General features: G+C 42.8%; 1 protein-coding gene across 6 annotated transcripts in view; it reads right to left on the bottom strand.

The window, feature by feature from the left end:
• Nucleotides 1-18,359, bottom strand: part of LRRC56 (leucine rich repeat containing 56) — a 117,559-nt gene that overhangs the window by 3,178 nt on the left and 96,022 nt on the right. For all 6 annotated transcript variants that reach the window (XM_067540495.1, XM_067540494.1, XM_067540493.1 and 3 more), the window contains 6 exons: nt 11,018-11,195; nt 7,878-8,093; nt 6,327-6,391; nt 4,385-4,515; nt 2,984-3,180; nt 833-1,220 (listed from right to left, as the gene is read on the bottom strand). In XM_067540495.1, the coding sequence (XP_067396596.1) occupies nt 833-1,220; nt 2,984-3,180; nt 4,385-4,515; nt 6,327-6,391; nt 7,878-8,093; nt 11,018-11,195 (1,175 nt within the window). The remainder of the gene's footprint in view (nt 1-832; nt 1,221-2,983; nt 3,181-4,384; nt 4,516-6,326; nt 6,392-7,877; nt 8,094-11,017; nt 11,196-18,359) is intronic.

Below are 18,359 nucleotides of genomic sequence, written 5' to 3'. Positions count from 1 at the left end.
TATCGAGACTGAATGTTGGAAGCACCAACGTATGAGGAATGTACGAGCTCACTAGTTTAGTTTTGGAAGAACTGCTAAATGATGCATAGGTCACTGAGATAAAAATCAGTGCTTTCTACAGAATATACAGTAGATACCACCTATCAGTGGTTCTCAACTTTTCCAGACTACTGTACCCTTTTCAGGAGTCTGATTTGTCTTGCATATCCCAAGTTTCACCTCACTTAAAAACTACTCGCTTACAAAATCAGACATAAAAATACAAAAGTGTCACAGCGCACCAGTACTGAAAAATTGCTTACTTTCTCATTTTTAGCATATCATTATAAAATAGATAGATGGGAATATAAATATTGTACTTACATTTCAGTGTGATACTTGAGTCTGTTTTTCACTTGTCAGACTTGTCTGAAACCGGAGCCCCAGCTGGCAGGGCTGAAACCTGAGCCTCACTGCCCGGAGCTAAAGCCCGTAACTTAGCTTTGCAGGGTCTCCTATGGTGTGGCGCCCCAGGCAATTGACCTGCTTGCCAGCCCCAAGGCTGGCTCTGCACTTGTGGCTCCCCTATATTTGTCTTGTGACTCTCCCTGAGGGTCACAATCCCCAGGTTGAGAAACACTAATCTAGATGAGTTGAGTGTTCCCTGGAAGACCACTGTGTACCCCCAGGGGTATGTGTACCCCCGGTTGAGAACCACTCACCTAGCTAAGAGTTCAGACTCGGTGGTGTAATATACATCAGAGCCAATAGGGCAGTGCCTTTTCTCCACCAGTGAAGTCCCTTCTATGCTTACTAGAATCCCATAGAAAAGTTATCTAATTAGTGTGTATACCTGACACTTGTTGATCCAACAGCTGCTGGTCCTGAAATAGGCCTTCTGATTTGCCTGCCAGCACTCTCACTGGTCCAGTATCTCCCTTCAGCTCTCAGTGGTGATGCTTCACATGCAGCAGGTGTGCTGTGCACACTCAGAATAGCAATCTCTTTACCAAATATCTGGGCTGCCACTTCTGTGCTAACTCTTGATTGGGAATGTTGCTTCAGTTGAGCTTCTTCTTTTTGGTCGGGCACTTTCAGACGTCTGACCCTGGCGTCCCTCACTTTGCAGGGTTTAGCTGCAACACCCTGCATAGATGCAGGTGAGGGGCACTTTGGAGGAGAGGGTACCAGAGAACGATTCAGACTGGTGGACAACACATTTCCTTGGGTGTGTGATGAATCTGAAACACAACAAGGAAGCACACTGATTTCCCTGCATGGTTAGTTCACCTAACTCTTAATGGGCCAATCCAATGACTACTGAAGTCATTGGAAAGACTCCATTTGACTTCAATTGGCATTGGATAGATGATGAGTCCCCTCAACTCCTGTTAGTTCCAATAAGAGTGGAGGACTTTGAGTATTTCAGAGGAGTGCATCCTGATTCACTGAGGAATAAGAAAATTGCAGAATAAGGCTTATTGAGTCTTACCAAACACAGAAACAGATTAAGGGTTATTGAGTCTTACCAAACACAGAAGTGCAAACACGTCTCTGACATTAACTTTAGAATAAGGGAAAGTGCCTGAATATTAAAAATATTTTTGTATATTCTTTTTACTGTTTATAGTTCAGCTCATAGGGTCCCCTGCTGTAACACACATGGAAGGAGAAAAATCCTGATGATGATGTATGACACAGCAATGTGTGTGTATGAGTTTATTCTTAAAAACATTCTATCCACTTGCTGCTGGCTATAAAAAGAACAAACTGTACCTAACTGGGTGATGTACAGAACTGAGGCTAAGGATACAATCAAAAGAATAGCCTTTGAGTAGTTGTGTCACTAAAACTCTAGGAGAGAAATACAGCCTTATATGTCCTAACTGAGTGCAATTTATTATACCACTTCTTGGGTGACAAGAGAGAACACATTCCAATGTACTGCATCTTCCGTATTCCTTCCCATATCCACGTAGCTGAGTGGAACAGTGAATGATTACGAACAGATCAAAGTCATACATGTCAACCCAATGTGTCCTTTGATTGTATGAACAAATGACATCAGATCTGTGTTTAGCCTGTTCTGATGAAAAATTCACTCCCACCTAAACAGAGCCCAACAAGGATAGCAGACAGATGTTTCAGCATTGTAAGGGGAGCAGGGAGGAGGTAAGAAGTCTCCTGTTGAGATTGCACTAGCCCTGGCAAAGGGCTACCCTCAGGCATGGATTGACTATCTCCTCCCACTGTTAAAAGGTAGAATTAATTATTCCTCTTGGAGTCTTTTGTTTGTTAAAAGCAGGGACATTGCTCCTGTGTCAACAGAAGGTTTTCCCATGAGCTGAAATTCACTAAGAGCTGAATCACTAGAGGAACTGGGAGACCTTGACTGACAACGAGCAGAGAGGAGCCAGCAGTGGGTGGCTCCTGCAGATGGCAGGATCAGTCGGCGTCTGCAGACGGTGGGAGCAACAGCGGTCAGCGCTAGCAGATGGTGGGAGCCAGCAGCAGGGACTCAGAGAGGCCCAGAGGTGGTAAGAGACAGGAGCAGAGGAGGCCTGGTCAAGCCTGCATCTGGCAGGAGCCTGCAGAAGTGGACTGGCTGAGCCCCAGCCGAGAGGTGGACATTGCAACTACAACAGTCAGCACATGGGAAAGCAAAAAGGGAGAGGCAAAGGACATGCCCGCATTCTCTGGGGTGGGTTTGGCTCACTGAGTTCATGAATTCTGTTTGTCAAACCAGTGCAGTGTTACTTCCTTTCTATTATTAAAAGGTTTACTTTCTACACTCAGACTCTGTGCTTGCGAGAGGGGAAGTATTGCCGTTTGGGGTGCCCAGGGGATAGTGTGTTATTTCCTAGGTGACTGGGTGGGAGCTCGAGCCAGTTTGGTGTGGTCTCGACAGGGACCCCTAGGTATAGAACCCGGCCCTTGCTGCTGCTGACTCTGTCTGGCAGAAGGGTTACATCTATAAAGGGAGAAGGCTAAGTGAGACCAGTACCTGAGGAGGACTGGGAAACACGGGACTGGCAAAAGGAATCTGGTGAAATCCTTTCAATGAGGTCCTCCTCATAAGTCTCTCTCAGCTCGTCCTCACAGCTGTCACCCAGGCTGCATTCTTCATCCTCCTCCTCATCATCATCACTGTGTATCTTCAGCACCTGTGGGGCCTTCTCCATCTGAATGATTTTCAGACACCTGACAAATGTTAAGCTCTACAGATTTAGCTAACCATTGTGCTATCTTAGAGGTGTGTACACATGCAAGTACACTACTCAGAACAGTTCATGTGAGATCACTGCTGTTTAGAAACAAATACAAAAATAGACAATGAATTAGGTACCTAAACTGCCTGTGTTTTATTGTTTCAGATTCATCCAACCTTTAATTAGCCACGTGAAACATGACAGATTTCATCTATTATTGCTGGAGTAGGAAGGGAATCAGTTGAAATAAAGGCATTTTTATCTCTAGCATAATATTCACCTCTCAGATCCAGCTCAATATTCTTTTCTTCCTTGGTGCATGGATTACTAGGACAGAAATTTGTCATGCAGACCAGAGAAGAATTTTGTCCATAAGTGGCCTGATCCAAAGCACACTGAAGTCAGTGAGAAAACTCCCATATAGTTAGGCTAATGTCAAGTGCTTTTGCAAACCATGCCCTTACTGTCTAATGGAGAATACTACTAGGACCAGTAATAACCTACCTTTTGGTAAAAGAAAACACTTTAACTGCACCCTTTATTGCAGTTACCCTTCCTGTATAGAAGGAATGCCCAGATAGCTGCTGCGGAACAATCCCCCACCGATTCGACACACACACTTCACAATTTGCCACCAGCCACACACTGGGTACTCCAAATGTCTGGGATCTGCAATTTACAGGTCTTGGATCTGCCAGTGGTGAGAGGATGGGAAGTAGCTGGGTTGGGGGAGGAGTAGGAGAGCTAGGCATGATAATGGCAAAGAGGAGTCCATCATTCCCTTTCTGCTTTGTGAAGTTTTGCCAGGCTGTATTAATTTTCCTTTGCCCACCTGTCCCTCTACAATAGGGATGTCCCTTTCAGGAGGTTGCCAGGAAGTGGGGTGCGGAGGGTTCATAGATCCAGAACCAGAATGCACATCTTGGCCTCCCTTCAGATCAACACGGGAAATGTCCCAGAGATTTCCTCCCACTTTGTCCCTCCCATGATGTTTCTGGCAGAAGGGGCAACTGAGCCTGGAGTTTGCAAATAGATTCCATTGAGTTGTCTATGTCTGCTTAGATATGAATTTACCAAATGAAAGGCAATTCCCCAATATTGCCACCAGGTGGCTGAAGAGTTTGCCTTATTAGAGAGGCAGACAACTGAGCCTCTGCTTCATTGTAAAATAATTTAAAATCATCCCAAACTCTTACTGATTATGCTGCTCTCTCCATGCCCTCAATTCAGTAAAGACATCTTCCCGGCTTAGATCTTCAGCTTCTTCAGAGTCATAGGAGTGCTCCATCTTGTGACCAGGCAGTTGGAAAGGATTCATTGCTAAAGACTAAAAATAAAATTAAAAAGAGTTACCACGGTAACTTGGTATTTACTTTACCATTCACCTCTCTTTGCCAACAACTCTCCCTTTATCTCAATTTCCAAACTCTGGGCATCAGAAGACATTAAATTTTGATGCAAGTGTTGGGTTTTTAGTTTACCCATGACCGTATTCTTTATTTGATTTTTTTTAAAGTATTGTATAAATCCCAGCTAAAACCCTTGTTATGATATTATGTTTCTTATACATTCAGTCCAGAAACCCAGCATCTGGTGACTGGGAGAGTAATGACAAATTTGATTCAGGCCCCACAGATATATAGCTCTAGGTTTACACTGACCTGAACCTGTAATAGCAGCACCGACAGGCATTTATAGTAGGGTGTGATTGTGTAGCATGTGATTATGGTCCCCTTATACAGTCTGTGCTATGCCACCCCATTATTAAATCTGATTGTTCTAACTTATTTCAAAAAGTTTCATTGATTGGGCAAGGCCGGGCAGAGGAAAGGGACTCTTTCATTTTTTCTCCCCAGTGATTTTTCTAATATTTGTTGTAATGGATGATATGTAAAATTATATACATTGTAGTTAGCTATATTTCATGTAAGTGACATGACCCCAATTCAGCAAAGCACATCTTAAGTAAGTTAAGCACACACTTACATATTTTGCTGAATCAGAGCCAATAAGGGTAGGTTTACACTGCAATTAAATGCCCGCAGTTGACCCATGCCAGCTGACTCGTGCTCACAGGGCTTGGACTAAGGAGCTGTTTAACTGCAGTGTAGATGTTCGGCTTTGCAACCCTTCCCCCACACAGGGTCCCAAAGCCCAGACTCCAGCCCAAGCTAGAATGTCTACACCACAAGTGAACAGCCTCATAACTCAAGCCCCATGAGCCCGAGTCAGCTGACACGGGTGTTTAACTGCAGTGTAAGCACACTCTAAGAGCTAATTGTTATGGACCAGATTGGGCCAGCCTTCCTCACATTGAGTATTATCTGATTTTACAAGTTGCCCCACTGAAGTCAATAGAATGACTTGCAGGAAGAAGGTACCAATCACAATAATACAGATGGCATCATCCAGCCCCATATTTGTTTTGTTAATATAAATGAGCCTGAATCATTGACACTTCAGATGTTTATGTTGACATCAAAGAGGCACTGTTGTGCAATCTTTTATATCACAGCATATATCCCCAAATCCTGTGGTCCTAACCTGTACTGCTCAGGTCCCAGGGAAATCGATGCAAGTTTTATGAGTAAGGAGAGCAGGATGTGGCATGTTATTTTCATGTGTTCTTTTACAGTCCATTGTTTTTAATTCCCTCTAGTGAAAGTAGTAATTCTCCCTACCAGTTATTTCTCTCCTTGGTTTCTTATATATGAGCCCAGCTGACACCTGATAACATTTTTATTAAATGACACAATTAAGTAGTTTTCAGTTTTGTGTTGACACTTCCCTCCCAGTTCTCTCAGAATGGGATGCCTGGAATTCTCAGATTCATGACCTTATCACTACACTCTATTTATCTACTGATCTTCCAGCTCTCCAAGTTTCCTCTCCTGCCCTTCTGCATGCCTCATTTGGCCTTCCATATCTCCTAACTCAGCAGGGCACTTAAGCACATGCTTATGTGCTTTGCTGAATCACGGCTTCTCCAAGACTCATTGCTTTTGTATATGGTTTTCTGGACTATAAAATGGAATGGAAATCCATAAAATACCATAGGAGTCTCAGTTTATCTCAGCAGAATCATCTCATCTGGGTGTGTCAGGGAGGAATGAAAAGCATATAGGAAAGAAAACGTACACCTAGCTTTTGTCTCCGTGCATGAAGGGCTTTGATAGGGTTTCCACATATAACTCGGCTGATTCCTAGCAAAAAGAAACAAAACAAGACATTTCTCACCAGTTTTTAACACTTCGTACAGACTTTGGAATCAGTTTATAGTCCTGATGCGACTGTTCTTGTGCATACGAGTATAAGATGTTTCATTCATCGAGTGCATGGAGTTGGTCTCCATTTCCTTTGCTAAATGCAGAGTATTCAGTGCTAACAAGGTGCTGCTTCACTGGCTCTGGATGACTTCACTGGCTCAGCTGGTACTGCTGAGTATTTGAACTACCTGCCTCAGAGAGCTGGAACTCGTGTTTACTGCAAAGACAGCCCCAAAATACTGGGGACAAATGAACAGAACCTGACACACCTAATCGGCATCCAAAGGGCTGATTAGATTGCAGCACTTTGGTCTTCTCAGTGGCAACCAACTAAGATATCTTAAAGAGCCTTCAAAACTGGATCAAAATAGGACTCTGCCAGACACTTCCCATCCAGCCACTCTTGGGAATCTTGCCAGTAGCCCTCAGGGGCTCCTTTGTCGTCCCCTTTAATTATAGCAGAGTGTCAGCTCCGCTACAGTTAAGGTTAAGATCTCCTCTCTCTCCAGCTCCTTTGGCATATCTACACTGTTGTCTGCTTTGAGAGGGGCTTGGACATAGCTGCATCCAAATCTCATCAGCAGGGAGCCTAAATTAGCCAGAAAACCTGCTGCAGAGTGACACAAGGTCCTCCACCCTCACTTCCTTCTGAGGGGCTGTGCTGACTCCGCAGGATTCCCAGGAGGGAAGAGCCAGTCATCAGGTTGCGGAGTACTGCGCTACAATTAGACCTCTGGGCTGGCTAGCAGGTCAGAAATTTTATATCAATGACATGATCCCTCACATTGGGAGACGCAGCCATGGAAACTCATGATACAATCACTCATTTACAGCAATGATCCCTACTGGGACAGAAGTATGAGGCTTGCATACCACATACTCTGACCTTGTGACCCACTTGTGAAAGGGGCATGCAGCACAGCTTCTGTCCTCCTGACGTTCTGTTGGGACAGTTTACCTTTGGGCATTACTCCAGTGTTTTAACAGTTAGGTGTCCAGATAGTTCTGAATGGTGACCCCAGCAAATTTGGGGTCTAAAGATAAGGGTAATGAGAATAGGTTTTAATAAAAATAAGGGGACAAACACTACCTGAGAGCAGACTGTTTAACAAATAGCAGGCAGAGAGACACATCCAGCCTTTCGTTAGGGCACTTTGTAGCAATGCACAACTTTGGAAGGGGAATTAATGAGTAAAATGGGAAGGTGTCTCCAAAGTACTTTCACACTCTGCTTCAGGAGAAAATGAAAGAGCAGCCCAAACCCACTGTGCAGGCTTCACATAAGGAAACCTACGGACAAGTGTGCTGTCAGTACTAATGTGTGCCATTGAGAGCATATGCGCTTTTATAAAGCAGGAAGAACTTTGAGAGGGGGTTGAAAGAGGGGTGGGTGGGTGAAGAACAAACAAAGAAAATTCATCACCATGTGTCAAGTCACTGGAGTCATCGTCTAGGAACATCTCATCAGAGGCAGTGGATTCTGGAAGGGTGCTGCCACTGGATCGCAAATGGACATTGCTAGATCTCCCTGCACTAGCAGGCCTCTGTGAAGTCCATGGTCTGGAAGCTGACATGAAGTGAACTGTGGCAGGTCTCAGACCAGAGCCAGGCCTTCTTGTTGTTGCCTCTGGATAAGAATCTAAGAGAGAGATTTCAATGAGATTAACTAATAATGCTACATTTAAAATACCCTATCATTGTGCAGTTATGATAAAGCAATGGCAACATGCTTCCGATAGACAACGGAAGAAAATGCACTTCCTGTTTTAAGAAACTTAAATGAAATACACACACAGCACAGCCACACAGTATCTGCAATATCCTCATGTTAGGACACTTGTGCGGCCACCCTCTAGCACAGTGATTCCCAACCTGTGGCCTGGGGGCCAAAAGTGGCCCACGGGGTCTTTCAAAGTGGCCCGCCACTCCCCTGCTGCTGGCTACAGAAGGGATCCACTGCCTAAGGACCCAGGGGGAGCATGTTGCCATAGGGCTACAAGACCGGTGCAGGCTCCTTGCTACAGCCAAGGGGACGGGAAACCAGCGCTCTCCTCCCCCTGGCTGTAGCAGGGAGCATGGCAAAGTGCTCCTCCTGGGTCCATAGGTTCTGGGGTCCCTGCTGGAGCTGGAGGGACGGGAGATCAGCACTCCCCGCCTCTGGCTCCAGCAGAGAGGAAAGCGCTCTGTGTGGGTCCCTATGTGCTGAGGTCCCTGCTGGACTCAGAGGGAGGAGAGCACTGATTTCCTGTTCCCCTGGCTGCAGAAGGGAGCCACTGCCTAGGGACCCAGTTGGAGCACAGGGGACTACAGGATGCATGCAGTTTCCCTGCTGCAGCCAGGGGGATGGGAGATCAGCAGGAGGCAGCCTCCTTGCTGAATTCCTTAGGTCTGGCTGCAGTGAGGGGGAGGGGAGCTGCTGGTGGAGGAGCTAGGATCTACCATTCTTGAGTTGGGGCAGGACTCTCAAAATCAGTGTCTTACAGTTTGGCCTGCACTTAGCAGTGACTTATGCACCCACCGTGACTTAGCTGCCAGGACATGTGCTTCACTGTGTAGTGAGAGTCACTCATCTACACTAGTGTTTTGTCTATGAGTGTGTGACATACTGTGAGTAATTTGTAAAATAGTGAATGTAAAAATGAGCATAGTAGCATCAAAATGTTTACTTTAAATATGTAGTGATTTTTAGTCCTTAATGGTGTATACATCAATACATTTTTTATGAGCTGATAGACTGGTGGCCTTTCAGGGCTGTAAAAATGATATTTGTGGCCCTTGAGCCAAAAAGGTTTGCTAGCACAAACACACCTGCACCTTTTCACACATTTTCTAAACCATTTTAGATATTATAGGCTGACAAAGGAAAAATAGTCCAGCAGTATTGTGCTCAGCACTTTTAATAATCAGGCCATTTATTTACGAGCTTAATGTTAGGCACCTATTTATTGAAAATATCTTGGTCTTTGTTATTAATGCAAAACCACAAAACATACAGCATGTGCAAGGCAGCTAAGTTAACATTACTAAAGGAGAGAAAATATTTGGAATTTCCTGAGTGCTTAATGTTAAAGGCAAAAATACAAGCAAGACTACAATATAAAGTAATATGAATGCCCTGTGTTGTGTTACATTCTATGCTGTTTCTGCTTCCCAACTTTACTGTTTTTCTGTAATTCAGCTTATGTAGCCAATGGAGGAGGGATCACTGAAGGATCAGATTTTTTCCTACCATACCTACTATTACAACTAATGACTTGGACCCACTGGGATTAAAATAAATGACAAGTGTGTGTACTTATTCCAAAATAAACTATATTTTAATGGCACACAGTTGGCAAACATATCACAACAGTGGGGGTCAGGAAGCCACCTTATTGCCCTCACTAATGGGAAGCAATAGAAGCAGTGATAGGAAATACTTTGTAATATTTAATTGAACATGGTAAAGTACATTGAAGCAGGAACTGCATTTTCTTCTGTTCTCTATAGCACCAAATGAAATTAACAGGCAGCAGTTTTAAAACAAACATAAGGAAGTACTTTTTTACAGAACACACAGTCAACTTGTAGAATTTGTTATCGGGAGTGCTGTCAAAGCCAAAAATATAACTGGGTTCAAAAGAGAATTAGATAAAGTTCATGGAAGATAGGTCCATCAATGGCTATTAGCCAAGATGATCAGGGATACAAACCCATGCTCAGGGTGTTCCTAAACCTCTGACTGCCAGAAACTGGGACTGGACGATAGGGGATGGATCACTCAGTAATTGCCCTGTTCTGTTCATTCCCTCTGAAGCATCTGGCATTGGCCATTGTTGGAAGACAGGATACTGGGCTAGATGGACCATTGAACAGACTCTGTATGGCTGTTCTTATGTTTTTTGAACCAGTTCTGCCAAACAGTGTATTGTCATGTAGTTACGTGGGTCACTATTCATGAACCATCATACTGTTTACCACATTCATTTCCAAGATTTCACTTGAATTGCTCAATTCAAAACATCCAAACACAAAGAATACTAAGGGCTAGAACCTCAGCTGCAAATGAGATATGTTTGGTGGTTTAAGCCACTTTTACATTTCTCTGATCCTGGGGCTAGCCTCAGGTCTGCTTTAAATTACTCCTATTGTTTCATAGCCACATTTGGGCAATACTGGAGAGAAGAAGCGTTCTAGCCATACTCCTCTTCTCCTAGGTATTCACCCAATTCAATGGCATAGGAATCAATATGGCAGTACTGAAGGATTCCCCAGTGCAAGAGGGAAGAATCCTTCACTGGCTGGTTAAGAGCAGCACAAAGCAGCCTCAGTGGGGCAGAGGTTCTGGCCATAAGTATGAAAGTGCAGTTATATTCCAAAGAATGACCATGAAAATAGCATAGGGTTCCATGTTTATTGTCCCACAGTCAATTCCATAGCCAACCTGCTCAGTTTCCAAGTGAAAAGACTGAGTTTCCTACTTCCCATCCCGGAAAGCTTAGCTTGGGATCTAAGAATCCAGCTGCACTCTCTTTCTTACATATCAGCACCAGTAAATGGACCTTGATGAGAAATTTGACATACGTAACCCAGAAATGTCTTTGGCTAAAGTGCCATCCTTAATGGAATCCTTGACAATTAGCCAGTCCTTGTTCATCTTCCTGGAGGGAGGGATGGTGATTTGATTTGCTAGTATTTCATCCAAATACTTCAAGTGAGGGATGAGTTTTTTCACTTCGACTCTGTAGTTATAATCTGGCACCTGGAAGAATTGAGAATGTGGTCATTTTAACATATTGTTCAAGAGAAACTGGACTACTACAAGCAATGTGGAAGTGTTCACTTTGTTTGTTCATATGAGCAGCATAAAATAAAAGGCTTATTTGTAATTTATTTATCAATGACCTCAGCACCTATTACCATAGCATCTGGGAGCTGTACAAAACTGCAAACAATACCTTGCTCTCCATGGGAAGACTGGACAAACTCAACCCATAAGTGCCTCCCCTTGGAATTCTCTGGTTGCAGCATCAACCTCAGGCAATGGTGTGACTAAAAATATATGCCCGAAAGGCAGAAAATCCCTCAGAGCTAGATTGCGACTTTAGGCACAACTCTAAAACAGGTGTGGTGCAAATGCAGCCCCGGGACTCATTGCGAGTATTTCTGTATAATTTTAGAGGAGATGACTCGTTTTAAATCTAAGCCTTTTCCTGCATGAGGCTGCATGCCAAGGGCAGATGCACAAAGGCTAAAATAAACTGTATCTGTCACGCTGGCTGGATAAGGGGGCCCTTGAGGAGTATTCAGGAGCTCTGATTACTCCCTTCTACACCAGTCTCGCGTTGGGGGTGTCATGCTGGCTGGATTGGGGGGGGCATTTAGTATATTGTTTGACATCAGTATATCAAAATCATAACAATTCATGTGAGATATGCCATGTCAGGTACTGTTAGAAAGGCTATAATGTGCTAAGTAAGATGATAATGTTTATGTTCATGTGTTATATGTGTAATGGAAGTTATGGATATGGTTGATATATCTGTATTTCAAATTGTGCTGTGTCTGGGTAACTCCCCAGACAGGATGGCTGCAGGGATGGCCTGCTTAATGGCCCATTAAAACATTCACAGGTGCAAGGGGCCCAGGGGGAGAAGCCAGGGATATACCTGATGAGTCACCAGGACTTGCTCATGTGACTCTAGACTCCATTTTGGTTCCTGTGAAATTCCACAAGCAGCATGGCAAGGGCCAGAGGACATAAAAGGCAGGTGCCCAGGATTCATTTTGTCTTCAGTCTGTCTTTCAGTCTTTCCCTACCTCTGGATCATCTCATCTACAACTGAACTGAAGTTGTGAAACAAAGGACTGAGACCCATCCAGGTACTGGTTTATACCAGAGGGACTATACAAGCCTGCAAACTCCACAATTCTTCTAGAAACTTGATATATATGGACTTTCAAATCATTTGTATGTATCTGATTGCTTTAATCCTTTAACATTTCTCTTATTGTTTGTTCCTTTCTTTTTATAATAAACCTTTAGTTTTAGTTACCAAAGGATTGGCTGGCAGCGTAGTATTTTGGGTAAGATCCAAACTTATACTGATCTGGTACTGTGGCTGACCCTTTGGGGTCAGAGGGAACCTTTTTAGTAAAGAGCATAGAGTTTAAATAACTGGTCTCTTTACTGGACCTAGTGGCTGATTGGGAGCCAGAGACTGAAATGCAGTAAAGGGGGCTGTGTATATTTTATTCTGGGCTTCTTGATAACCATTGTGGGGAATCAGAAGCACTGTTTGTGGCTGGTTGGGAAGTCTGACTTCAGTGTCACCCACCACTGTTGGGAGAATCTGCTCTCCTTTTGCAGTTTGCCCTGACCTTGACATTATCAGGTGGCTACACTAGGCACGGAAGGGTCACAGTATATATGTTTCTTTTCTGAGACTTTTGATTGGCCCCTCCCATGCCCACATGCCGGTTATGACACATGTTGAGGGGTCACAGGTTCTTGCTGCACATCTGGACTAATTAAATGACATTTTAGACAATATGTGAAATGGTTCATGTGCACATCACAATGGTTGAGGAATTATGAACAGTAAGAGAGGGAAGTGTAGTGTTACATACATTGATTATTACACTATGTTTCTGAATCTCCTGGTGAATTTTGAGTATTTCTAACAGATTAGGACACTGCAAAGATGTCTATACATGGCATCTCAGCTTTGGAAAAATTTGGTAAGGCCTACGAGTTGGCTGGAACATGTAATTTTACGTTGATTAAAAAAATTTAGATTCAAGACAGCGGACAATGTTTCACTGCCTCAAATTCACTAGCAGTTTAAAGAAAGCACAAAGCAAGATTGTCCTGATGGTGGACCGTGAGGGGATGGCTCACCTGAATGTTAATGTCTATGTATAAGTCAGTTGTTTGGTCAGTCAGCCAAGTCCTCACCCATCAGTAGTTTTGTCATACAAAGAAATCTTCCTGTAGTAGTATAACAACCATTCAGTCCCTTCCCACAAAACACCACACAGACTGCCAGAGGGAATATGTCAAATAAAGCATATATTTGCTGGCTACTCATAAGAAGAGGCAGACACTAACATGACTGACTAATCTTAATTTAGGAACAGTCTTAACCAATCATCATCCCTTCACATAGCACATGTACTTTGCACAGTGCACTGGCTATAGGTTTACAATTGATAGTGCTGGACTGTTTGAGAGATGCATCATATTACACTCACATGGCAATACTGCAAACAGCAGCTGTAATAAGGGCTACAGCATTTATCATCAGGTTGTTGCTTTTGGTTTAAAATGACAGACAAAGATGAGGTCATCGGAAAATCAAATTACACAAAGCAAACAGGCAGCCTGAAGAAAGGGCAGTAAATCTAGTTAATCATTTTGTAGATAAAAAAAATACAAGAGCTGTTATGGAGGTTGTACTATGGGGTCCAGTATGACAAGCAGCTTGAGATGTTAGACTTGCCCAGCTGAGGTATCATGAATATAAGTCCATATCAATTTTTTCTCTCTCTCAGATTAATTTTCTATACGCCAGTCAGTTGGTGAAAGCATTGATAGGAAGAAAGCAACTGACAGAGCTCAGGGTGAAACTCTCAGGAGCTGAGGGTGGAGTGGGTTTTATGATGGCCGCCTCAGGGCTGTGGAACTCTCCACTGAGGGGTCAGAGTGAATTTGTGAGTTGCCTCTTTCAGAGCTTGGTGGAAGACATGCCTCTCTGAAGAGGCATCCCATCAATAGTGAGGCAACAAATGGCTGATAAATCTGTCTGCTCCTAGAATGGCTCAAAGAAGCAAAATCTAACCAAGGGAGAGGCAGAGAAGATGGTCAATATGTGGACAGCAATGAATCTTCTGAAACTCTTGCATTCTTCTTTAAATCTAGCTATCCCAGTAACTGGAGCATTAGTTATGCAATACCTGACAGAAAGACATTGCATAGAATAAAATATCTGAGTGGTGAAGTCTTAGCTAGCAATTACTTAAGATATTCCCTTTCGCAAACTTGTTTGAGAGTGTCTCTTATGTGGTACATGCTCTGTATGTGTACTCCACTTCCAAAAACACATGTTGCACTTCAGCATATTATAATGTTAATCAATCCCTGATTTAATCACCTAAACAGGTCAAGAGCAATCATGGCATAACCCTATCACAAGTGTTTTTTAAGGTCTGAAGACACCAAGTGATAATGATGTCTTTTGAATATGTTACTACCTTTGAAGATGGACAGCAAAGGGGGATAGACATGAACTCCTTATAGCTCCAGTACCTATTGCTTAGGTTCTGATAGTGACAGAAGCTGAACTGTATTGTCTCTATGGGAATAAAAACAAGCAAGAAGACATGATCTTTCCACTAGAAGCTGGCATGGATTTCTTTTTGCAGGGACATTTGTTTCTAATTGTATCTTCAGTAAGAAATGAAATGCCACTAACAAACATTTCAGTTATAAATAGTTACAGTATCTGCCTCTGAAGTACACCTCTGAAAGTTCAAAGCAGGAAAACAAATGCAGAGCAATTTGTTAAGGCACAGCCTCCTGGATCTCTGAGAAGAAAAAACATGACAACTAAAGCACTACACTATGCTGCTGCCTTCAGTGATAGATGTGATCAAGCCAATAATTAAATGTAAGAAAGTGATACAAATTTTTATGATTATTATATACATGAGTTGGAATACCCACACATGCACTACATGACTGAGCTTTTAGGGATGCTACCTAAGCTTTCAAGCTTAAATTCTTACACAAATGAATTCTATGGATATGAATGGTTTAGAGTAAACAGGGAAGTTATATGGCATGTGATACAGAAGAATCACAATGCCAGCCCTTCGTTTTCTTTCTTATTCATGCATTACCGATCCTTTGTAACATCAACGTAGAATGCTCCATTTCCTGGAAAATAGTGTACAATGCATTACTCTCCAAAACATCTTGGTTACATATGCTGTATCTTGATTTTAGCCTACCACTAATAACTTGGGAGACTTCTGCTGCAATTAACATTCGACCTAATTTGTTTGTCTCATATTTATCTCTTGAGAATGCAATTACAGCATTTGAAGAAAATGATGGTGGGTCATCTGTTTTAATCCAGAAGAACTATTCTACATGTACACAGAAAGTTTGCAAAAAATATATATTTATTCAACATATTGGATAAAGATTCTAGAGCACTGATTCCCAAATAGTCATCCATGAACCACCAGTAGTCTACAGAGCTCTTGCTGATGCTCCAGAGAACTGGCTGATTGAATTATGCTGACTCACCTGATTGTTTCAGGCTGTTACAGTGGGTGGATTTAAAGTTCATTCCACTTTTAGAGCTATTACCAGTTCCGACGGTATTCCTCATTTTAAGTAAAGGAAATATCACTGGAATCAACAGTATCTCTAAAACTGGAATGAACGTTTTAAGTGCATGCACTGTACATCACATTAAGCATTATTCTAATATCATTATTTAATGTAAACAATTGCTGTTGTTGCCACTGGGATGTTATGCAATCCCAACAGAAAGGAAGGAGAGATGGTTATTATGACTGCAAATAGGGGGGTTGGTGTCCACAAGACAATCTCTCTACTAAGACCTGGTCTATACTAAGAAAAAGTTTGATAACTTCCTTTAAAAAGAGTCCCTCACTTTAACATGCCACTTTGAAGTTTTATTTTCGTGGTCTCCTTCCCTCTTGGAATTCCTTGAAGCCACAAAATAGATTATAAGGATGATCAAGAATCATTGTGTCAACACACTGATTTGGTAGATATCCAGATTCAAAATCCTGAACCATATTAGGTTTTTAGTTTTTGATGGTATATTTCAACTTCGATATTGTGATTTTAGGTGGTTTAAGAGACAGGAGAGGGATCTAATATGGATGGACAGATAATAACATGAGTCAGGTGTGGTTTAACTCTAGTGCTTTGCCTTGCTCTTTTGCACTGCTGATAATATGCTTTTTACTACTACACTCATACTAAAGTAATAATGAGAGAAATGCAGACTCATACTTAAAATGGTCATTTTGGGTTTTTCCTAAAAGCTACGAAAAGAGGAGGATGAGAAAGAAGAGAAATTGAAAGATTAATGCTGTTACACTGTATTACTGACATCCTTCTGAAATCACAGCACAAGAAGCTGAATTTTTGCATGTCACAGCAGGGCTATCTGACAAAGCTAAGTGATCTCTCATGTGTGAAAAGTTTAGTCCCCAAAGAGCAGCGATAATCCAACTAGTTTCCAGATGCCTCCAGCACTGCAAGGATAGATAACAAATGTTGCTGGTGACTGGGCCCTAATGTGAGGATATAGGACACTTGAGTGGGACCAAAATAAGCAATTAAAAGAAATATTTTTAAATGAACTAGGGCAAGATGCAAACTGGTGTCCTTGCTGATCTCATTTCCAATAAAAGCAGGGAGCCAATGCAGACAAGCGACCCATTGGTATCAGAAAGGTTGCAGGAGCATTCATAGCAGCTGAGGATTTGCAGGTAAATCTGTTTACCTGCAAGGCCCACCTGATACCAGTGTGGTCATTTGTTTCCATTGGCTCCAAATCACTCCTTAGGGAGACATGCTCTGCAAACTGTAGGAATAGGTGCCCCATAACCTAGTGGAGAGGCAGGAGGGCTTTGAAAAACTTCCTTCTTTTCCATGTCACTATTCTGGTATGGTTTCAGTGAAGGGTGCTTCCATGTGACCTGTTCAACTGACTCACTGTGGACCTTGCCCACATGCTGGCAGTAGCCAGGCATCCTTGTGGCCTGCTCAACTCTCTCAACGTAGCTCTCACCCACACACCAGCTGAGAGCTGGTTTAATTGTGGCCTGCTCAGCTCTCTCAGTGTGTGTCTGACCCACATGCCATTTGGGGGCTAGTTTCATTGGGGCCTGCTCAGGTCTCCCGGCCTGGACTTTGCCCACAAGCTGTCTCGGAGCAGGGTTCCTGTGGCCTACTCTGCTCTCTCAGTGTGGACCTTACTCATACACCAGCTGGAGCTGGGTGCAGGCAACCTGCTGTCCTGCCACTTCTTAGGGGAAGAAAGGTGCTATCCTTCAAATCCTTCTCAGAAAGCCACAAGAATTTGTTGGGGATTTTTTAGTTTAGCAGTTTTGAGAAGAAAGCCTCGAAGCCATAAAGAAATTTGAGAGACAGTTAGTTAAAAATCTTTCAAAAATCCCCTGAAAGTTCTGCTCCAAAGGGCACCCTGGAGTCTGCTCGGAGGCTGAGAATTCTGGGAAGTGCTTCCAGAGGGCTGGTCCAAAGCCCAGGCTCAGCGCAAAGATGTTGGCTGCCCTAATGGCCATGGAGTTGAGGAACGCCCATTTTGAAGATTGTCTGACATGTTGGGGACTTAGAAAATATTATTTTCTTAATGGAGGTTAAAAAACAATAACTTAAAAGCCTGCTCCATGCTCCCTGGTGAGCAATGAAAGGGATTTGGGCTAGCTAGAAAGCAGGAAGAAATTAAACTCTAGCAACCCTCGTGCAGGTTTGCAGCAGATGATAATAGATTTAATGTTGCACAAATATGTCCACTACTGGCATGTGGGAGAAGTGTTTATTCTTGTAAGGACAATTTACTTGCTAGTTTATTTTACCCCTGCACCCACATGAATCAGGAGATGAGTTATGAAAGGGGTTTCTACTGATATCAACACTCCCTTGAAGCCATTAGGGAAAAGGCCTTGTCAATCAATACCAGTGCTCTGTCTCTTCTTTTTTGTGTTCATGGGAGGTGCCTTTAAAAAAACAAGCTCTAGAGAAAGAGGGATATAATGAAAGAAACACCTACAATATCATCAACTATGACAACAATACAATGGAAGTATTTCTGTGGATTCCTGATTTACCAACTCAAGATAAATATGTGTAAAATTT

This window comes from Emydura macquarii, unplaced genomic scaffold, assembly GCF_026122565.2.
Source record: "Emydura macquarii macquarii isolate MOO-44397 ecotype Brisbane River unplaced genomic scaffold, CSIRO-AGI_Emac_v2 contig_587, whole genome shotgun sequence".
Classification (NCBI taxonomy): domain Eukaryota; kingdom Metazoa; phylum Chordata; order Testudines; family Chelidae; genus Emydura; species Emydura macquarii.
This window is presented reverse-complemented; position numbering and strand designations above follow the sequence as displayed.